This window comes from Podarcis melisellensis (genome assembly GCF_964234715.1).
Source record: "Podarcis melisellensis genome assembly, chromosome: 11".
NCBI lineage: Eukaryota > Metazoa > Chordata > Lepidosauria > Squamata > Lacertidae > Podarcis > Podarcis melisellensis.
This window is the reverse complement of record NC_138543.1, coordinates 36181565-36200968: the sequence shown is the minus strand read 5'-3', so window position 1 is coordinate 36200968 and position 19404 is coordinate 36181565. Positions and strand designations below refer to the sequence as shown.

General features: G+C 40.3%; 1 protein-coding gene across 4 annotated transcripts in view; it reads left to right on the top strand.

Moving 5' to 3' along the window:
- The window catches only part of HOMER1 (homer scaffold protein 1), a 71448-nt gene that overhangs the window by 25283 nt on the left and 26761 nt on the right, over positions 1–19404 (top strand). For 3 of the 4 annotated variants that reach the window (XM_081929437.1, XM_081929438.1, XM_081929436.1), the window contains exons 2-5: positions 3193–3349; positions 7549–7680; positions 10604–10696; positions 16529–16671. In XM_081929437.1, coding sequence (XP_081785563.1) covers positions 7579–7680; positions 10604–10696; positions 16529–16671 — 338 coding nt within the window. In that variant the 5' untranslated portion in view covers positions 3193–3349; positions 7549–7578. Of the gene's footprint in view, positions 1–3070; positions 3350–7548; positions 7681–10603; positions 10697–16528; positions 16672–19404 lie in introns of those variants that run through there. The other variant, XM_081929435.1, reaches the window with a different exon arrangement.

Sequence of the window (19404 nt, the reverse complement as noted above, 5' to 3'; positions counted from 1 at the left end):
GAGAAGTTACCCAAAGTGAACACAATAATCCAGCTTTATCTTTACTAATGCCAAACAGTGTGGAAGTATTTGAGGCTTCTCTTAGTATAACCCTAGATAGCACTCTGGTTCCTTCAGTGCAAATGGAAATGGGAAAAATCAGCCCAACCAAGCCACCCTCTCTGGGATAGCGATAATCCTATTAGGAGAACAGGAGATGAGACTAGATGGTGCCTGCTGGCTGGCTGGTTATGTTGGGGTTTTTCTTTATAATTTTTCTTTAAAATATGTCTGTTCAGTTACATCACAGTTGTATTTCAAAAATGGAAACTACACAAGCAGAAAAAGCTATAAGCAGGCTCAAAGGATCTTTGGCATGGTTTACTGCTTAAAGGTAAAGGTAAAGGTAAAGGGACCCCTGACCGTTAGGTCCAGTCGCGGACGACTCTGGGGTTGTGGCGCTCATCTCGCTTTACTGGCCAAGGGAGCCGGCGTACAGCTTCCAGGTCATGTGGCCAGCATGACTAAGCCACTTCTGGCGAACCAGAGCAGCGCATGGAAACGCCGTTTACCTTCCCGCCGGAGCAGTACCTATTTATCTACTTGCACTTTGACGTGCTTTCAAACTGCTAGGTTGGCAGGAGCAGGGACTGAGCAACAGGAGCTCACCCCGTCGCGGGGATTCTAACCACCGACCTTCTGATCAGCAAGCCCTAGGCTCTGTGGTTTAACCCACAGCGCGACCCGTGTCCCAGTTTACTGCTTACTACTGGCGTGCCTGGAGTGCCTGGCGTGCTCTGGTCCATGAGGTCATGAAGAGTCTGACACGACTAAACGACTAAACAACAACAACACTGGTAAAAAAAAAACTACTTCATTTTTCATCTGTCCAAAGTCAGTCCAAATGAGATGTTGGTGTGAAACTGGGGTTGTAGCTAGGGTGGGAAATGAGGCTTAATGGAGCATCTGAACATTGATGGGACCCGCCTCTTAGGGGAAAAAAGGGGTGGAGGCAAAGTGCCTCAGCCCCCAGGAGCTGGCATTTACACTGCAGAACTTGCATGCAACTCTTGTGGGACTCCTTCCATGGCAGTGGTGTGTGGTCAGTGGACCATGGGGACAAAGCTAGTCCCTTAAATGTTTCCCTGGTGTCTCCTTCCCAGAGCCCAGAAAGCTTCAGCCTGGCTTAGGGAGAGAGGTGCAGTGCTCACAGGCATGACATCACAGTGTCCCGTCCCCCCCAATCACCCTTGGAAGCTGTCACCTTTGGCCCTAACTCTTTCCTAAGAAAAATTTCAATGCACACCACTGTTCTGTGGAGAAGCTCACCTAGTACAGTACATACTCAGCTATTTTTTTACTCTGGCTCCTTCTGGCAAAAACCTTTCTATTTTATCAGGCCTGTTAGGGATGTTAGATTTGAGCTTGCCATTTTTAATTAGAATTTTGATTTTTATGCAAATTGTATTTTCTGTTCTTAGTAGGGAAGGGTACATATACATTTTGTAACTAAATAAAAATACCTTGGGTAGGATGAAGGGGAAGAAAGGTTCCCTCTTCCCTCTGGTATTGCTAATGTTTGGAGACAGTGACTGAAGAATGCAGAAAGCCCCTGCCAAGAAACCTGGTTTTTACTTTTGTTTTGTGTGTACAAGCATGTTTCAGGGTGGTAAATGTTAAGCCTTGTTGCGGCAGCTGTTGTAGCAGCTCTCAGTGGTTAGGATGTTGTTGCGAAATATTAAAATAACTTTGTTATGAAGTGTAGAAGGAAGTGAACTGTGAAAATATGATATAACAGGAGTCAGATGGCATTTACCTGAGAGTTACCTCTAATGTGTGAAGACATACAATGTTAAGTAGCTGAACTAGTAAATAAATTATGCCACATCACTAAAATTAGAGGCTATAAGAAGATAGCCAATGTAATACCAGCTTTTTAAAAAAGAATGAGACAGGATCCAGAAAATTGCAGACCTATCAGTCACTACTTCTCCCCTACATAATTAGAGAGTGGTGCTAAAGTCTTCAGATTGTTAATTACAATTGCAGTTCAGTAGTAGAACACTGAAGAGTAGCTACTAGATAACATCAGCAATGCTAGACAGTCCATCTGGAAAAAAAATCTTTCCATCTTTTAAACTTTAGAAATGTAAAGGATTGAACCTGGAAGGGAAAAAACTGGAGTATTAATACTCTAGTTTAGATCTTTTAAATGTACAAAGTTACATCAGTCATTTATTTACACACAATCCTATGAAGTTGGCTGGTGGACATTCTGCACTTGTCTTAGACTGTCCAATGAGTTTTGTGACTTAGAGATTTGATCTAAGGGATTAAATCACATACTGTATAGGGCACTATCACTTTCAAATTGCTCCTGTTGTGCAGATTCTCCTCAAGTGCAAGCAACAAGCCCCTAGCCTTGACTAACTTTGATGTCCAAACTAGCGCATTGTTTCTGTCCAAACAAGCCAGGTTTGGGAAGCCAAGGACAAACCTTAGCTTAGCATCATGACTTGTTGGAGAGAAGCAAACCATTTTGTACAGAGTGCTAGATTCCTGATCACAGCGACACGATTATTGAATTAATGAATTCATTGGTGTTAATGAACAGCTCAGATTCTGTACTTTTTTTTTCTAGGCAGACATAAGCAGATATTTTATACATGCCTCAACAGCCATAATATTAGATTGTGAGATAAAGGCTAAAAGAGGCAGTAGTTGTGATCTACCATGTGCAGCATTTGACAGGAAAGCAACAAATATTTTCCAGTAAGTCATAGCTCATAATATCTAGGGCTTCTAGGCTTTTAAGAAAAGGATGAGAAAAGTCCTCTCACTAGGTTTCGCTCAATGGAAGAAAATCACACTTCTATTATTGACAGTTAGTGTTAAAGAGGTTGACAGATGGAGAATGAGGGAGGGGGAGGTGGTGTATCAGTAGTGCCTCTATATTTAGATATGCCTCCTTTATCTGACTGTACAGCTGGCCACTCAATTTATTTTAAAGGACTTGTGCTTCCCTTTCCTGTGAGTACTTTTCATGTGCTTCACAGATATATCCTACTCCATGCACGCAAGCCTGTGGGGGCCAAGTACATTACTCATGCAAAGTGAAGTTCATAGGGGCCAATGGATGGAATATCCAAATGACTTGTGTACAACCATATTGCGTCCAAATCAGATTCATCACTTTTACTTTCTGCCCTTCAGGGAGCAACCCATCTACAGCACCCGAGCTCATGTCTTCCAGATTGACCCTAACACGAAGAAGAACTGGGTTCCCACCAGCAAGCATGCTGTTACTGTGTCCTACTTCTATGACAGCACAAGAAATGTCTATAGGATAATCAGCTTGGATGGCTCAAAGGTAAGCTATCTGACAGTTTAAACTCAGGTAAACTTCTACATTTAATCTGTGTGTGTCGTCCGTCCCCCCTTTTTAACGTTACTGAAAAGTGATGCAAAATGAGAACACCACTCTTGGAACTTAACATAACAATATAATTCTTTATTAATGTTTGAAGTTTGTCGAGAAACCTGTTTGGGGACTTCTTGTTTCCTCTGACTTCTCTGTCTCTCAATTCACTGTAAAGGAGGAAGGAGGCTAAAAGGCATTCTGCTTGGAGTATATATCTTTAGTCCTAAGTAATATGGCAGATATTATGTTGAGTAGTTTTATTTTTTTATTAATATTAATGTAGAAATCCATTTTCCACCAGAAAATGTAGTCTTATTTTCCCTGTGTGCCGGAATGTCAAAACGTCTGTACTAAACATAACGCTGCATATTGAGGAATGTTCTAATGTTTCATTTAATCAATCTGTTCAACAGTTGATCCATTTACTAAAATGTGATTGCTACCCAATGGTCAGGGGTCCCTTTACCTTTACCTTTAACCCTGGGCTCCATTGGGAGAAACGGCAGGATATATGTTAAATAGGTAGGTAGGTAGGTAGGTAGGTAGGTAGGTAGGTAGGTAGGTAGATAGATATGCTGATAACATTGAATGTGAAGATTTCAAGTCTAAATTACTATTTGGAAATCAACAGCTTGATTATTCCAACTGGCATTTTCTCTCCCTCTGAATCTTCTTTAAAATCCTGACATGGTTCAAATATATTTTATCTTAGGTAAATTGGTTCATCAATGTGTTTAGATTACATTATCCAAAACTCATCCTTCCTGACTAGAGTTAAAAAAAAAACAACCTTCAAGGAAAAGGCCAACTTCCTGCATACTTGTGCAGAAAATACAGATTATGTCACCCAAGTTCATGGTGTAACATAAGCAAAAGAAAAATGGAGGTCCCTGCCTCAAAGGAGTTCACAATCTAAATTTTGATAGCAGGAGAGACAATAGAATACTATTAAAACATCTGCATTGTTTGCTCTGTGGTGGAAAAAAAATGGCATTTTGCTAATTGTCCTATAATTGTTGGGGCTGGGGTGCCTAAAGATGTGCTGATTTCATGATCAGCCACTTAGAAACTCCAGCTGCCTGGCCTCCAGTATTATGAGCAGTTTGTATTCTTGGAGTAAATCAGTCTGCTAATTCATTAAGAAAACTAGTTGATGTCAATATGCAAAGCAGATATGGATGCTGTATGATTTATTTCAAACAATAAAAGACCATGTAATTTTTCTATTGTATCCTGTTGGTTAAGGCACAAAGTAAACTTCTGATAATATTTCCACTGCCATTCAGTTTCATTCATGCTGTAGTGGACTCTTGCAGACATCAGAATAAACATGCAGTGTTTCATGTAAGGATTCAGTTTGCACAATTATCTAGCACCACCAACTGGATGATTTAAATGTAGAAAGCTAAAATATTCCTTCATTTTTCGACAACTATATGGTACCAACTCCTCATCTGGATGAAAGGCAGCTGCCGTCAATGCAAAAAATATGAACCTTTGACCTAGGCATTTTAATTAGGATTTCATTGGCTTCAGCGTCATTTGTATCTTTTGAAAACCTATTCCTTGGAATGAGCCGCAATTTAAAGTTACTGAGGTTTGAATGAGTATTTCTTTCTCCAGTTTTGCTGAGTGGCAGATTTCAAGCTGCTGTGGTAAGTCTCGATTTCTAATCCCAGGGAAGATGACCTTTGGATTCAGGAACTGATCTGACTACAGGTGTCAAACTTCCCATGGCCCTGATCTAAATTCAGAGCTAATTATTGCTTTAAAATGAACCTTCTCCAGTTTCTGAGCAGTAGTTTACTAGAACAAAGTGCATAGATAGCATATTTTTTGAAAAACCTGAAAATCACAGAATAGAGTTTATGGCACCTACTTGCTAACTAGGTTTCGTTAACCTAGACTTCTGAAATAAATTAAATGGGGAGTATTATTGCTATCTTGTTCTTGACTTTTGCGCAACAGTTTCATCCAAAGAGTCACATACAAGAGCACATTACAGAACTACATGTGATGCATAAGATCTGTGGATCGAATCACTCACCATTTCAGACAACTGTAGGAGAGCTCAACGTTGAAGATGTGGGACTATTTAACTCTATCCTGATCTTAGTACCCAAAGCTGCTATTAGCCCAGCAGAGGGGGAAGGTGCTGCAACTTTTTCTTCCTTTGGGGCTAGCGGCTGCTATGTGATGAGACAGTTTAAGTGACCCTCACTCAGTCCCACAAGCTTTGATCCAGTTTGGAGTTTTCCTTTGGTTGCTTTAAATTGTAAGGAAAACTGTGTTTTGGAAAACTGAATTACAGATTTTCTGTGGAATGTACAGTTTCACTCCTCTATACAGTGGTACCTCAGGTTACATACGCTTCAGGTTACAGACTCCGCTAACCCAGAAATATTACCTCAGGTTAAGAACTTTGCTTTAGGATGAGAACAGAAATCGTGTAGTGGCGGCGCGGCTGCAGCAGGAGGCCCCATTAGCTAAAGTGGTGCTTCAGGTTAAGAACGGATCTCCAGAACGAATTACCGTAAGTACTTAACCCGGGGTACCACTGTATAGTCATTTTTAAAACTAATGCAGCATGTTTCAAAGCCCCTCTTAACAATGCCTTTTTGGTTCATACCGGCAGAAGAAACCAACCTTCCAATACAAACTCCACCCTTTCTACACACAGTTGCACATGGTGCTTTGATGTTACAGCAATTGCTGAAGGGAAGCACAACATTCCTGATTGCCTGTTCAGTCTCTTAAAACAATGATAATCCCAGTAAGTTTTTTCAGGAAGGCTGCTAATAGCAAACCTCGCCATGTGAATTAAGCAATAACATGCTCTCTGAATCTTATCTGATGACTGTTTCTGCCACCTCAGCAGGTTTTTGGTTTTTTTTAAGGCTATAATCTTGTGCCCAATTAACTGGGAGCAAGCCTTGTTGAATTTAATGGAAATTACTTCTGAGTAGACATGAACACGATTGTGCTGCACCAGATGTGTTTCTGCCAATCCTGTGCTGGCTTCCTAATTTTAAGGAGGTGCTATCTGTCAAACCTGATGGGTTTGTAATTCTATGACTTCAATATCTCCAACATTTTTAGTGTAGTGATGCTGCCATACAACAGGCTAATAGAGAGTGACCTTCATTTGAATCTTTGTACTAAGACTCTTTCAAGAGGATTGGTCTCAACCTTCCATAAAAGCCTTAATCACGATTTTTAAGGGTGACACAATGGCTTACTCATTAGTGCACTTTCTAAAAGCTGTACTTGGAATTGATTGCAGTCTTCATTGTAAATAAAAAGAGTGCACTTGATTGTGCCTTTCTAAACTTTTAACATTTTCCATTTTCTGAATTTCTGAATGCCATCTGGATATAAACATTTACCTGCTTCAGAGGTACAGGCTTTGATTTTTCCAAAGTCTCTGGCTATTTAGGGACTTGTAAGGGAATAGAGTGATGTGTCCACTGCAGATCTAGCTGCTTCCAAGTCTAACTAGCAATAACCTGGAGTAAGGCTAGAGACCTGTCAGCAAATAACTGTAATGAGAAAGAGAATATCCCCAGGATAGGAAGTTCAGGGGAGTTTGGGTAGGAAAAAAGGTAGCTTGCTCTGCCTCTTTCAGTTGCTGCTGTTAGCCTATCTCTGAAAAAACTCCTCTGAGGCATGGTTGCATAGCTTTTCACCACCCCCCCCACCTTTATCTCTGTTAATCCTATGGGGGGAAAGATTCTGTCATTATTACACCCATTTTAGAAAGGGGTGGGCAGTGCTGTGGCTAAAGGTGTCCCCGTTTTTTAATTAAATTTTAATTAAAGGCTAGGATAACAACAGAAAAAGCGCAGCATGCAAGGCAAAAAACCCGAGGGTGAGCACAGCTCTCTCCAGTTTTCCAAAAGTGGGTCTAGCATCATTCTCAAATTTTGAGTCTTCCATTCTGCCCTCTTTACAATTACTCTGAGAGCAAGCAGGAACTGGAATCCATAGCTGGATCTACACTGATATGTTAATCACTAACAAAATTCCACCTTCTCCCTCTTCAGGTTGCTGTTCAACATGTGAAGCTGACTCCTGGCCCATGACGTTAAGGGGAGCTTTATGAGTATATTACTTTGTTATTTCATAACTTCTTCTTTTCTTTTTTGCAGGCAATAATAAACAGCACCATCACTCCCAACATGACATTCACTAAAACATCACAGAAGTTTGGTCAGTGGGCAGATAGCAGAGCAAATACTGTTTATGGCTTGGGATTTTCCTCTGAACACCATCTCTCAAAAGTAAGTAAAAGGCAAGGTAATATCTCAACATGGTCTTGAAGTGTTGTCTAGTGTGTGTCTGCAAAGATGCCTCCCTACCCCTGCCCTGGAGGAAGACTCATCAAGGAAACCATAAGTTGCCACTATATTCCTCCAATTCATAGCAGCAAAAGCAAAATAATTGCAGGTTTGGGAAGAATAATGCCATATAAACATTAATTCTCAAATTTATTCTTTTGCTCTTTTAATATTTTACTATGCCAAAGGCTGAAATAGATTTTTTTTTTTAGCCTATAAAAAGTTACTAAAACTACTAAAGCCATCAATCATGAATTGCAGAACCCTTGATACCAAAACTAAGCCTGGGCTTCTTGTTAGGCAGAGTGAGTCAGCTGCCTTAGGTAGCAAGTGCTGAGTGGTGCAGGAAGTAGCAGCAAGACATTGGAGCTGCATGGGCCTGCCCTGAAGCCCATAAATGAGCTTGCTGCCCTCATGGGCAGTGGAAGATGCTTGACCCATCACTAGAGTCAAACCAAGATACAACTGCCATTCTGCTTAGTTTCTTTATATGGAATAGAGTGAGTGCCATCATGATGTTTGCCAAATGACCAAAACCCACTCAACATTCAAAGTCCTTAAACTTTGTTCAGGATTGAACTTGGCAGCACTTCTCCGTGTGCATTTCCTGTTTTGGGTTGAGAGTGCTCTCATCCAGTCTTACAGTTATATAACCTGATGGAGAAGGTGAACCTTATGTGTTGGGTTGGAGTCAGTACAAGTTACATTGGCCAATGAGTGGTTTCCTTGAATTGTCCAAACCAGCGGCACTGAGGACCATAATTCATTCAGGTTTTGTTCTGATTTATGTTTTGGTTGGCTTGCTTTCATTTTATGATGGTGAGGCATGAAGCAAAGACCCAAGCTGGAGAAGAGGCAAATAGTGAGCTACATGGTCAGAGCACTGATATTGTCTTCCTCAGCGCTCCATGTAATCTTGTTCAATGGGTTTATATTCACTTTTAAAGCGGTATGGGATCTCAAATGGAGGACACCCTCTTAAAACCGTACTTGACTATTCTAGTGAACATTTGCCCAGTCCCACAGTTCACACTCCCCACTTCCAGCTGAGAACCTACAGTGGCCATGGTAACAGAGTTGTCTTTGGTGCAAGAGAGATTTGGCAGTGGGCACTTAATAAGTCAGGGTTTAACCCCAATAGTGCTATAGTGTAGCTTGAGCTCTAGGAATAAAGGGAGCTGCATTTATACTACATCATATTGTTTGCCATCTAGCTCAATATAGTCTGCTCTGACTGCCTGTGACTTCCAGGGCCTCAAGCATAGGGCTTTCTCATCTCCTGTTACCTGACCATTTCAACTAAAGATGCCAATGGATTGTATCCAAGACCTTCTAGATGCAAAGCATGTTCCCTACTAAGCTGTGATCTATCCATAGAACTATTAGTTTCTGTGTGGGGAAAGTAGGTTTTTGAGAGTATCCTGTATATGGAGCAGAGTATTTGAACAGATGTAGCCCAGGGAACATTGACTTCTTCACATTCTTTTGAATTGTTACAGCATGCAGCTGTTCTACAGAGAAGTCTGTAGTGGGGTACATGTGGTTTTGTGCACGGTATCTGAAGAAAGCATTGAATTTGGAAATGGTTGTGCTGCCTACTTGTCAGAATTGCAGAAACAGATAGTTCTGTGGAACCAGACAGGTGCTTGAGTAGTGAAAATTAAACAAATGTAAAAGCAAGTGTAAGCCAGTTAGATTGGGAACAAAAATGGCTTCTTGGCAAATTACAAAAGGATTATTTTTCAAATATAGATGCCTGCACACATGTGGGGACAATTCTTGGTGATAAAATGGCCAAGTAAACTGGAGGTTTATATACAACAAAGAATTAAAGAAAATAAGGGAAAGCTTGTCCTCTTTCCTCTCAAATTTCTCCACTGGCCCTTGGGAATCTGTCCTCCTATATGCTCCCCAGCTCAGAGTGTGGCTTACATGTGAGAACCAATGACAATAATAATAATTTATTATTTATACCCCGCCCATCTGGCTGGGTTTCCCCAGCCACTCTGCAGGTAGAGACATCAGCAAGTGTAGCAGAGGAGCATATGCCAGACCCTGTACATTAGGAGAATTCTTCTCTGATTTACTATTCATAATGTCTGAATTCAAAGGTTCTCATCCACTGATAGAGAGAGCCTTTCTCCAGTGGAGGAGAGGAGCCTTTGGCTCCCACGTAAAGAACTGATGATTCATATCATCTGAAGTAAAATGCCATTTAAAACTGATTACTTACACAGGATTAGAAAAAACCCACAGAGTCTCTTGCTGGGGGGAAAAAAGGCTAGCAAGCTGTATTTTGATAATTAATGGTGACTAGTACTGTAGAAAAATATAGTAGGGTCAGAACAGCAACAGTTTCCTTATCAATCTCTAGGCAGGAATATTCAGCCATGGCCTTTCAGCAGTCCTTGCTTTACTTCAGTAGAAACCCAGCCAGTCAGTGGGTAAAAGAGCAAGAGCATTCAATTATACCTAAAGGTCCTCTTCCCTCATACTGCAGGCTCTAAATGGTTAACTGTTATACCAAAAATTTCGCCGCATAACTGACTTTTGACTACAGGCTAGATCACAGTTTTTGAAGAGTATGGGTTAGGACATTTTTGAGAGGTAGCAACCTGGCTTAGCAATCCGAATAGCTGTTCCACATTGATTTTGCAGATAGAATGACAAACAGAAGACAGATTCTTTGTGACCACCACCACTAGAACATGATATTTCAAAAATGGTCTCTTCAGATTCTCTATAAACCCCTGTTGATTATTGGAGAGCAAATGTTTTTCTCTAGTCCAATTCATTATATAGAATATGTTCTGCTTAGCAACGTTATGCTATATACAGTGTATAATTATGTAATCTTTGCCTTTAGTTTGCAGAAAAATTTCAGGAATTTAAAGAAGCTGCACGACTAGCTAAGGAAAAATCCCAAGAAAAGATGGAATTAACAAGTACACCCTCACAGGTGCGTTTGTTCTGGTCTCTGTTCAGATTGGATTCTGAATGCTATGAACTTCTTTGCAAATGGGCTTCATTAATCCATTTTACTTTGGGATTTGGGAAGCATGCAAACTGTTTCACAGTCCTGTTCCTGGTTTGACAATAGTTATGTTGAAGAATTGCAAGTTCAGCCCACTTTTGGCTCTGGCTTCACTCATCATAGAAGACATGTGCATGCACTGTTTTTTCCAAGGGTCAATCAGTGACCCTTTGTAAGAAGATGATTTCATGCCCCTGTTAACCTAATTGCAAATACCTAAGCTTGGGTTTTAACTTTCATGCTGCACCAAAAGAGACCTGCAGCAAGATGCTGCTATGCATCATTGCCTCTAGCAGGAGTACTCCTGTTCAGGATTCAGATAGCGACTTTTCTAGAATACAGTACTGTAAGAAACTGTAGGGGCCAGGGGAAGGACAGCAGGATTATTTCCTAGACTGGCAACTGGCTGCAGTGTGCAGTTGCATTCTTATCTCCAATCTAGGGCAACTGAGAAGGTAGGGAGGAGGGCAGAGAGGATTTTGGGCAGTGAGGATAATAGAGGAGGGTAAATCTAAGCAAAGGGGATGTGGGTGGCGCTGTGGGTTAAACCACAGAGCCTAGGACTTGCCGATCAGAAGGTCGGCGGTTCGAATCCCCGCAACAGGGTGAGCTCCCGTTGCTCAGTCCCTGCTCCTGCCAACCTAGCAGTTCGAAAGCACGTCAGAGTGCAAGTAGATAAATAGGTACCACTCTGGCGGGAAGGTAAATGGTGTTTCCGTGCGCTGCTCTGGTTCGCCAGAAGCGGCTTAGTCATGCTGGCCACATGACCCGGAAGCTGTATGCCGGCTCCCTCAGCCAATAAAGCGAGATGAGCGCCGCAACCCCAGAGTCGGTCACGACTGGACCTAATGGTCAGGGGTCCTTTTAAATCTAAGCAAAGTGGGTGGGTGGGGATGTTGAGGAAAGGTGTGCTGTGGACGCTGGAAAAAGAAAAGGCAACTTAAGGGTTCCTGGTCTCAAATTGTTATTTCTTGCCCTCAATAGCTATTTCTTTCCCCAAAAAGCTTGCCAGGGTTAGAGGGCAGGGAATCCTGAGAGAAGCATGGTGGCACAGGGACGCCTGCAAGGAAGACTGGGGACTTAATCCTATCTGCCTAGGCTGTGCATGGCTGCCAAGCAAAAGCAAGGAAGTACTAAAGATACTATGTCCTTGCTTTGTCTCACACAACAGCTAGTGGCTGTTTCTCACTTTGCTTCTGAGCATATTTTTCCAAAAATGACTGCTTTCAATTGAACTCTGTCTCAGTTTTTCCAGTCCACATTAGTGGCAGTTATTGATGGAATGTAGCCCCCTGTGTGTTGTTGTTTACTCCCCTCAGTTAGTACCTGCCTACCTTCCTGAGTTCCAGAAACCTGGGGTCCATTTTGGGGCATGCACATGTGTGTTCGTTTACCTGTGCACATGGACATAAAAGAGAGAGGTACAAACTTTCCAAAATACCAGACTTTCCCAAAACAGACTTGAACAAAACTGTGGATTAAAAATAAATTTTTAAATGTGTGTGCTGCACCAGTGGAAGTAGAGGGTGTGGTGATAGATGGGAAAACATTACCACAGAAGTTAAAAAAACAAACCACCTACACAATATGCTTCAGTGTGTCCAAAGCTGAGTAACATGTGGTGTTATCTTTGATATTTTTCTTACCACATTATCCATGGATGGAGAAAAACTGAATTAAATGGGGGGAACATGTGGGCTGCCACTTGGATGAGGACAACTTTGTGTGGGATGACATGAAAAACATGCACACATGGCATGCATCAATTTACACTGTGGTGTGTATGTATCTGGGGTGCAATATGTTCAGTGTAAGATATTAGATACCAATGACAAAACTGCACAGGTTGGATTTTTCCTACTGAGCACATGTTTCTACTAAAACTGTTACAGCAAAATATTTCTATTTCCCAAGCTCATGAATGATAATGGAAATCAAATGATAAATGCTCCCATCTCCCCTACAACAGTACATCCTAGATATTCCATAGGATAGCTTCTTCTACCTTACATTACAGACAGTTCCCCCTAGGACATGTTTTGTGTCTTGGGGGCCTAGCACCCTTGGGCATTTTGGCCTCAGTACAATATGCAGAAACCCTTATATCCTCCTGTGTGTATTCTGGAGTCTCCCCCGCCCAAACTAAGATTCTAGAAGGGCGTCCTAGCAGGTAACATTTAGGAAAGACAATTGCCAAGACCCTTATACAGTATATGCATAATTTTCCTGGCTGAGGTGAGGTCACTTGAAGCTATAGCTGTAGTTTGGTGTTACGTACTAGCTCAAGAACACAGAGCACAAACACAAAGCTTACCCTCAACAATGAGAAAAAAATTAATGTTTATGTGTGGTGTGAGATATATGTTACTGCTCTGTGGAAGCTTCCATCGGATAAAAAATTCAATATGAAAATTCTTCAGTTAGAAGGAAGATGTTATAAATATGGAGGAAAACCAGGACCAGTGTTGCATGTGGATTATATCTCCTCTCACTCTTTTCCTTATTAAGTAATTGACTTGCAAGTATCAACAAGGCGTTCATGAGTGGCATTTGGTATTTATATTTTAATCTGAATTTATTTATTTATTAGATACTGGTGCATTAATTTAAATAGCTGCTAGAAATGGTCAGTTGTTGTTTTTTATTTGTCATTGCAACCCCTTACCTTTATTACCTATAAGTCTTCTGGCACTGCAGCTTTAAGAATAGTTGTTGAAAAACTTAGAGGAAAGCTTTTAAGTATACCCAGTGAATATTATAATATCTTTGCCCCTGTTAGTTTTCTTATCTTCCTTGTAACCACCTCAGGGGTTCAATCTGCTCTGAAATACAAAATAAAGCCTTTTAGAAATCAGGCAACTTTCTGTTAAAATGCAGAATTTCATGTTGCTTTGTCTGGAGTTTCTTGAAAATAAGAAACTGCTATTTGGTTTTACTTAGAGAACACTTCAGTTGTTATAGTTACAAAAGAAATATTGAAAATGTGAACCTAGTGCATGCCTTAAATACTTTTTAAAAATACTAATAGCAATATGTTCTGATACTTAAATGATTGTATAGCAGTAATCATTTGCCCCTCCCCTCCCTGATCTTATAATTGGAATGTAGAAACTGGTTGCCCTTTTGTCACAGAGTAAAGGTACCCCTGACCATAAGGTCCAGTCGCGAACGACTCTGGGGTTGCGGCACTCATCTCGCTTTATTGGCCGAGGGAGCCGGCGTGCAGCTTCCAGGTCACTTGGCCAGCATGACTAAGCTGCTTCTGGTGAAACCAGAGCAGCACACAGAAACGCCATTTACCTCCGCACCAGAGCGGTACCTATTTATCTACTTGCACTTGACGTGCTTTCGAACTGCTAGGTGGGCAGGAGCAGGGACCGAGCAACGTGAGCTCACCCCGTCGCGGGGATTCGTACCGCCAACCTTCCGATCAGCAAGCCCAAGGTGCAGTGGTTTAGACCACAGCACCACCTGCATGTCACAGAGTAGCTTGGTCCAAAGGGCTGTGTAAACCTCCCTGACCAGTCAGCCTGAATCACATTGCTTTAAATGGCAGTGAGTGTCTTGAGTTCTTCCTCATACAAGACCTAGGACTCATATATTGATTCCTGTGAATGGATGATAACGTAATAGGGAACATAAGAAAGTTGGCAGTATGCAGTTTGAACTGTATTGTTTCCTAGGGCTGCTATACATCTGGATTATTCCAGAAATTACTGGGATTTCAAAGGCAGAATTGATGTTCGGGGGGGAATTTCTGAAAGGTGGTGCTTTTTTGTATTTTTTGTTTTTTTAAAAAGCTCAACAACTTTTGGGGTGCCCTGGTTTTTACTTTTTGAAATATGGCAACCTTACTGTTTCCTAATTCATGAGGTTTTTTCCTGTTTACATGTACGGTAACTGGTGAAGACTGTTTTAGGTAATTAATGTAAAATACCAAAATGAAGAAGAATCACTATCGCACGATCACCTTTGCTGACAGTTGCACTATTAATTCTATGCTTCTAATCCCTAAATAAATTTCAGTTACTAACAGAAATACTGCGTTATTTTTTACAAAAAGTAAACTGAAAGTGGCTTACAATATAATACAAAAATTAAAACCAATACAAGAAAACCCTTAAAACATTCATATATATATAAAATACGGTCTAACACTTCCCATCCACTAAAGGAGGCCACAATATTTTAAACTCTCCAGGTTGAAGGCAAAAAGCCTGGCTGAAAAGAAACGTTTCTGCTTAGTGCCTAAAAGTTGCTAGTCATGGCACCAGACACGTCTCCATGAGAAGTCTGGTGAGCCACCACTGAGAAGTCCCGTCCTCATGTTGCCACCCTCTGTACTTCCCCTGTTCCACAGAGAAGGGCCTTAGGTGATGAAAGCAGGGTCTGGGTTGGTTCATGTAGGGGTAGGTGGTCCTTGAAGTATCGCAGTTTTGAGCCCCATAAAGCTTTATAGGTCTAAAGCTTAGAATTGGGTCTGGAAGTTAATTGAAAATGTACCAGAATTGGCTTTATATACTCAAACCATCTTGCACCAGCCCACAATCTGGTTGCCGAGTTCTGCATCAACCATAGTTTCTAAACTGTCTTTAAAGGCAGCCCCACATATAGTGCATTGCAGTAATCTATTAATTCATGAGGTGTTGTAAGTTCCCGGACTATCATATGGAGTCTCAAGCACACAGGGATGTGGAAGAAGAGAGGGGAGGGATTCCCATTTGATTCAGACCTAGCCTTAGGTGATAAGGCATCTTTAAATATGCTGCAACCAGATGGTAAAGCTAATGTGATTTTTATTAATGTGTGACAAGAAGTATTTGATCTATCTTGGTTTTTTAAAAATTCCTATGACAACCTGACTTACAGAATTTGAGTCATTTATGCAAACGTACAGGACAATTTTGTATTCATTTGCTCTGGATTTTAGTACACATGTTTTTAAGCTGTTGTGTAAAACTCCCATTTCATATTGGTACACAAGGACTGATTTAAATGGATATCTGTTATATAACGAGGAACTTCTTAAATACAGCAAATGTAATAACAACTGTGTTTTAGTCAATGGAATATACAAACTACTATAGGTATCTTAGGTCTTTTTGTTAGTTTATTTCCATACAAAATGGAACTTAAATGTGGTGTATATGTCTTCAACTGCTAGAAAAGTCAGAAAATGGGATCCAGAGTCCCCAAAGTGGAAACATTACCATATCCATAATATTTGTAGTACTACCATACTGCTCCCAAAATTGAAATTTGGAGCGCACATTATCCTAGACACCCTGCTTAACTAGAGAAAACTGAAAACTGTCCCTCTCTCCTTCAAAAGCAAGGGTCTGAAGTTTAACCCAAAATTGTTAAAGTACTCCAGATCAACCAGAATGCTTTAATTTGGTATACATGTGGTCCAAGGCATACTGATTACTAGTAAAGATGGAAACATGGTCATATATATGATCTCTTATGGTGAGATGTGACATTTATTTTGTAACAGAAGCCAGTACTCTACCACATAAAACCAAATGGTCTTAATGGGCATTCTAGGCCAGTTCCCTATGGAAGTAAAGATCACCAATTAATTCATTTGTTTTTCTTTCAAATGATGGAGGAAAATGTTGCCATTCCCCCCCCCCCCCAATATCTGCTAAGGGTGTAATAGGTGTAAAATTCAACTCTAGTACTTGGATGTTTGTCTATTATTGGAAGTACATTTGTGCATAATTCAGTGTGTAACCATAATTTTCTTTTTTTAAGGAATCTGCAGGAGGTGATATTCAATCTCCTCTTACACCTGAGAGTATTAATGGAACAGATGATGAAAGAACAACCCCAGAAGTGACGCAAAACTCAGAACCAAGGGCTGAACCAACCCAGAATGCATTACCATTTGCGCATAGGTACAGATTTCATTCACACATCCTTATTAAGTAATACGTGTGCACTTTATTGTTAAGACGGCCTCTTTCTCCATTTGTTTAATTTAAAATTTTAAAAGACTTAATGCTTGCAGTGTGAATCTGTGTCCAAAGAGGCGTTTGTGCAGAGGGTGCAGTGAAGGAGCCACACTATTACTAAGGGACTACTGTTCAGTATAAAAAGAAGCTTGTCTCTTCAGGAGGGAAACCACTGCAGCAAAAACAAGAAACTTCACAGGTTTCGCCTTCCTGTGTGCATAGCTCACTTATGTCTTACCCTTTTCTTAAAGTAAAGAAAAGGAAGTGGAATAGAATGGCTGCTTTTGAGCTTCAACATTTTTTTGTCTGGGAAGCACAATACAGATGCCTCTGAGACTTTAATATTTTGGACTAAATGCAGATTAGAAGAAGAAGAAGGGGGGGAGTAGAAGCTGCAACAAAAATGTTGCAGTGTGGAGTGCTTCTGTCCAGGGTGCCAGTCAGCCATGTCAGAATTCTTAATTTCTTACCTCCTATCCCCTGTTTTCCTCTCTGCCCCCACGCCCACTCACCCGCTGTTGGTCAGCGATCCAAGCATGCTCATTCCTCACTGGGCTATTTTGGGGAAGTGGGTTTAAAGATTGCTTGTCTGCAGCCCTTTGAGTTCTTCCCAGCTGGCAGGTTCCACCCTGTTGTGTGTGGATGGTGCTATTATGGCTACATAAGGATCCACACTAGGAGAATTGAGTTTGCTATTAATATATAGGATGAGTGATCACACTATGCTGCAACCTTTAACTTTCTAGTGTACAAGAATATTTTATACTGCTTCAAGAATTATTGGTCTAGTGTGTGTATTTTGTGGGTAATGAGAATTACTTCAAATTCTTGAGCTACGTGGTATTATTCTCTTTTGCACTTAAAAATGGCACTTAAGCAGGTCTTGAATGTCAAAGGAAATGCTAATATCCAAAACTAGTATGTTTTATGGGAAAATATGACATTATATAATACCTTCAGCCTGATGATTAAAACATTGATGAAATCAGAATTGTGATATTTCACATGAAGATGAGCATGCAGGTGTTTGACATTTATTATATAGTGAACCATCTTTTCGCATCTAGAAGGGCTGAACTTTAACTTTTCTAATGTAATTTTTATATATTGCACTAAAGCACATTAAGTTGAAGCAGAGTGTTTGAATTATTTTGAGCTGCTGTAGTTTCCAATTCTTATCTAAAAATCTGTGGACACAGAACTGTGCCCACCTTCTATTTTAGATAGTCCCAATCACTTGTGCAATGGGGAAAGAAGACCAAAATACAATCTCCTCATCCCGATATCAAACAGCTGATTAATTTGAGATTGCATACCAGTGATGAGAACTGTATATGCAGATATGGGTTCTGGATATTGGGATCCAGATTATGGTTAAGGTGAAACCGTACCAAATTTGTCCAGACACATTTACTACTCTAGCCATCAAAATATATGATCATGAGTTGAGCTAAATAACTTGAAAAGTATATGTTGAAGTGACTTTGGTAACCTATCTTGATTATTACAAAATAACCAATTCCCTATTTATATTGTGGTAAATTGTGTCTGAAGACAGGAGTGCCTGGCGTGCTCTGGTCCATGGGGTCACGAAGAGTTGGACACAACTAAACAACAACAAATTGTGTCTTTTTTTTAAATAACAATTTAAAAACTGTCACTCAAACTAACAGCAGATAATATTATTATTTTCCTGAAAATAAGTAATTGTACTACAGTTTAAACTGTATCATTAGTAACAGAAGTCTAAATCTGATCTATGTACATTTCTACAATATGTATACACACTTTAAGAGAGAATCTTTCACAGTATTGTGCTACTGGGCTTCAAAATTTTGACTTGGTCTTCCAGTACTGAACCTTCTGCTGAAACAAAAGAATATTTGTTGCCTGAATCTCATGTGAACAGTCTCTTCTTAAGTTACTTACAGCTAGATTTCACCAGCAAGTTATGATTTAATTTGCAGAGGTGACTGTCAACATACTGGTATATGTTGTAGTTCAGTGTAGATTTTTATAGACAACTGCTTTGTTATGGACTCTTCTTGATGGAGAGAGTTTGTAGACTTTTAGTAACTCCTAGGACTTTTTTTATCAGAAAGGTATGTTTCTTTGAAGATCAAAAAAAAAAATTGTGATCACAAATACTTTGGTTTCTATTCTGTCAGTTAGGGGTGTGCGGGTGTATGCGGGTATGAGTGAATGAAAGGGTGGGGGAAGAATCTCAAATTGACTTCTGAAAATGGACTGGTGTGGTAATTGTGCTGATAGGAACATATAACTAATTGAGTGGGAGTTACATCCCCTGTTCTGTGGATCTTAAATGCTGAAGATTTATACTTACTGTTGTATCTGCTGCCCACTTTTTAAGAACAAAAAGGCGAAATTTCCAATAGAGCTCTTTCCCTGATATGAAAACTTTGGCAAAAAAATGTATTAATTGGATTTTTGGATATTTTTCAAAGGAGACCATGGGGGGGGGGGAAATAGCCATCCTAGATGTTTTAAGTTTTTGCATGTGCATAATTTACTTATTATTGTGAAAGTTGGGGGGGGGCCGCTGGAAAGCTAGCCACATTTATAAATTTGAATCCAATTTTGGATGCTTCTAAAATCAACCTTTACATTATTAAATGTTCATTTTACAAGAAAACCAGAGCACTGCTTGAAAACAAG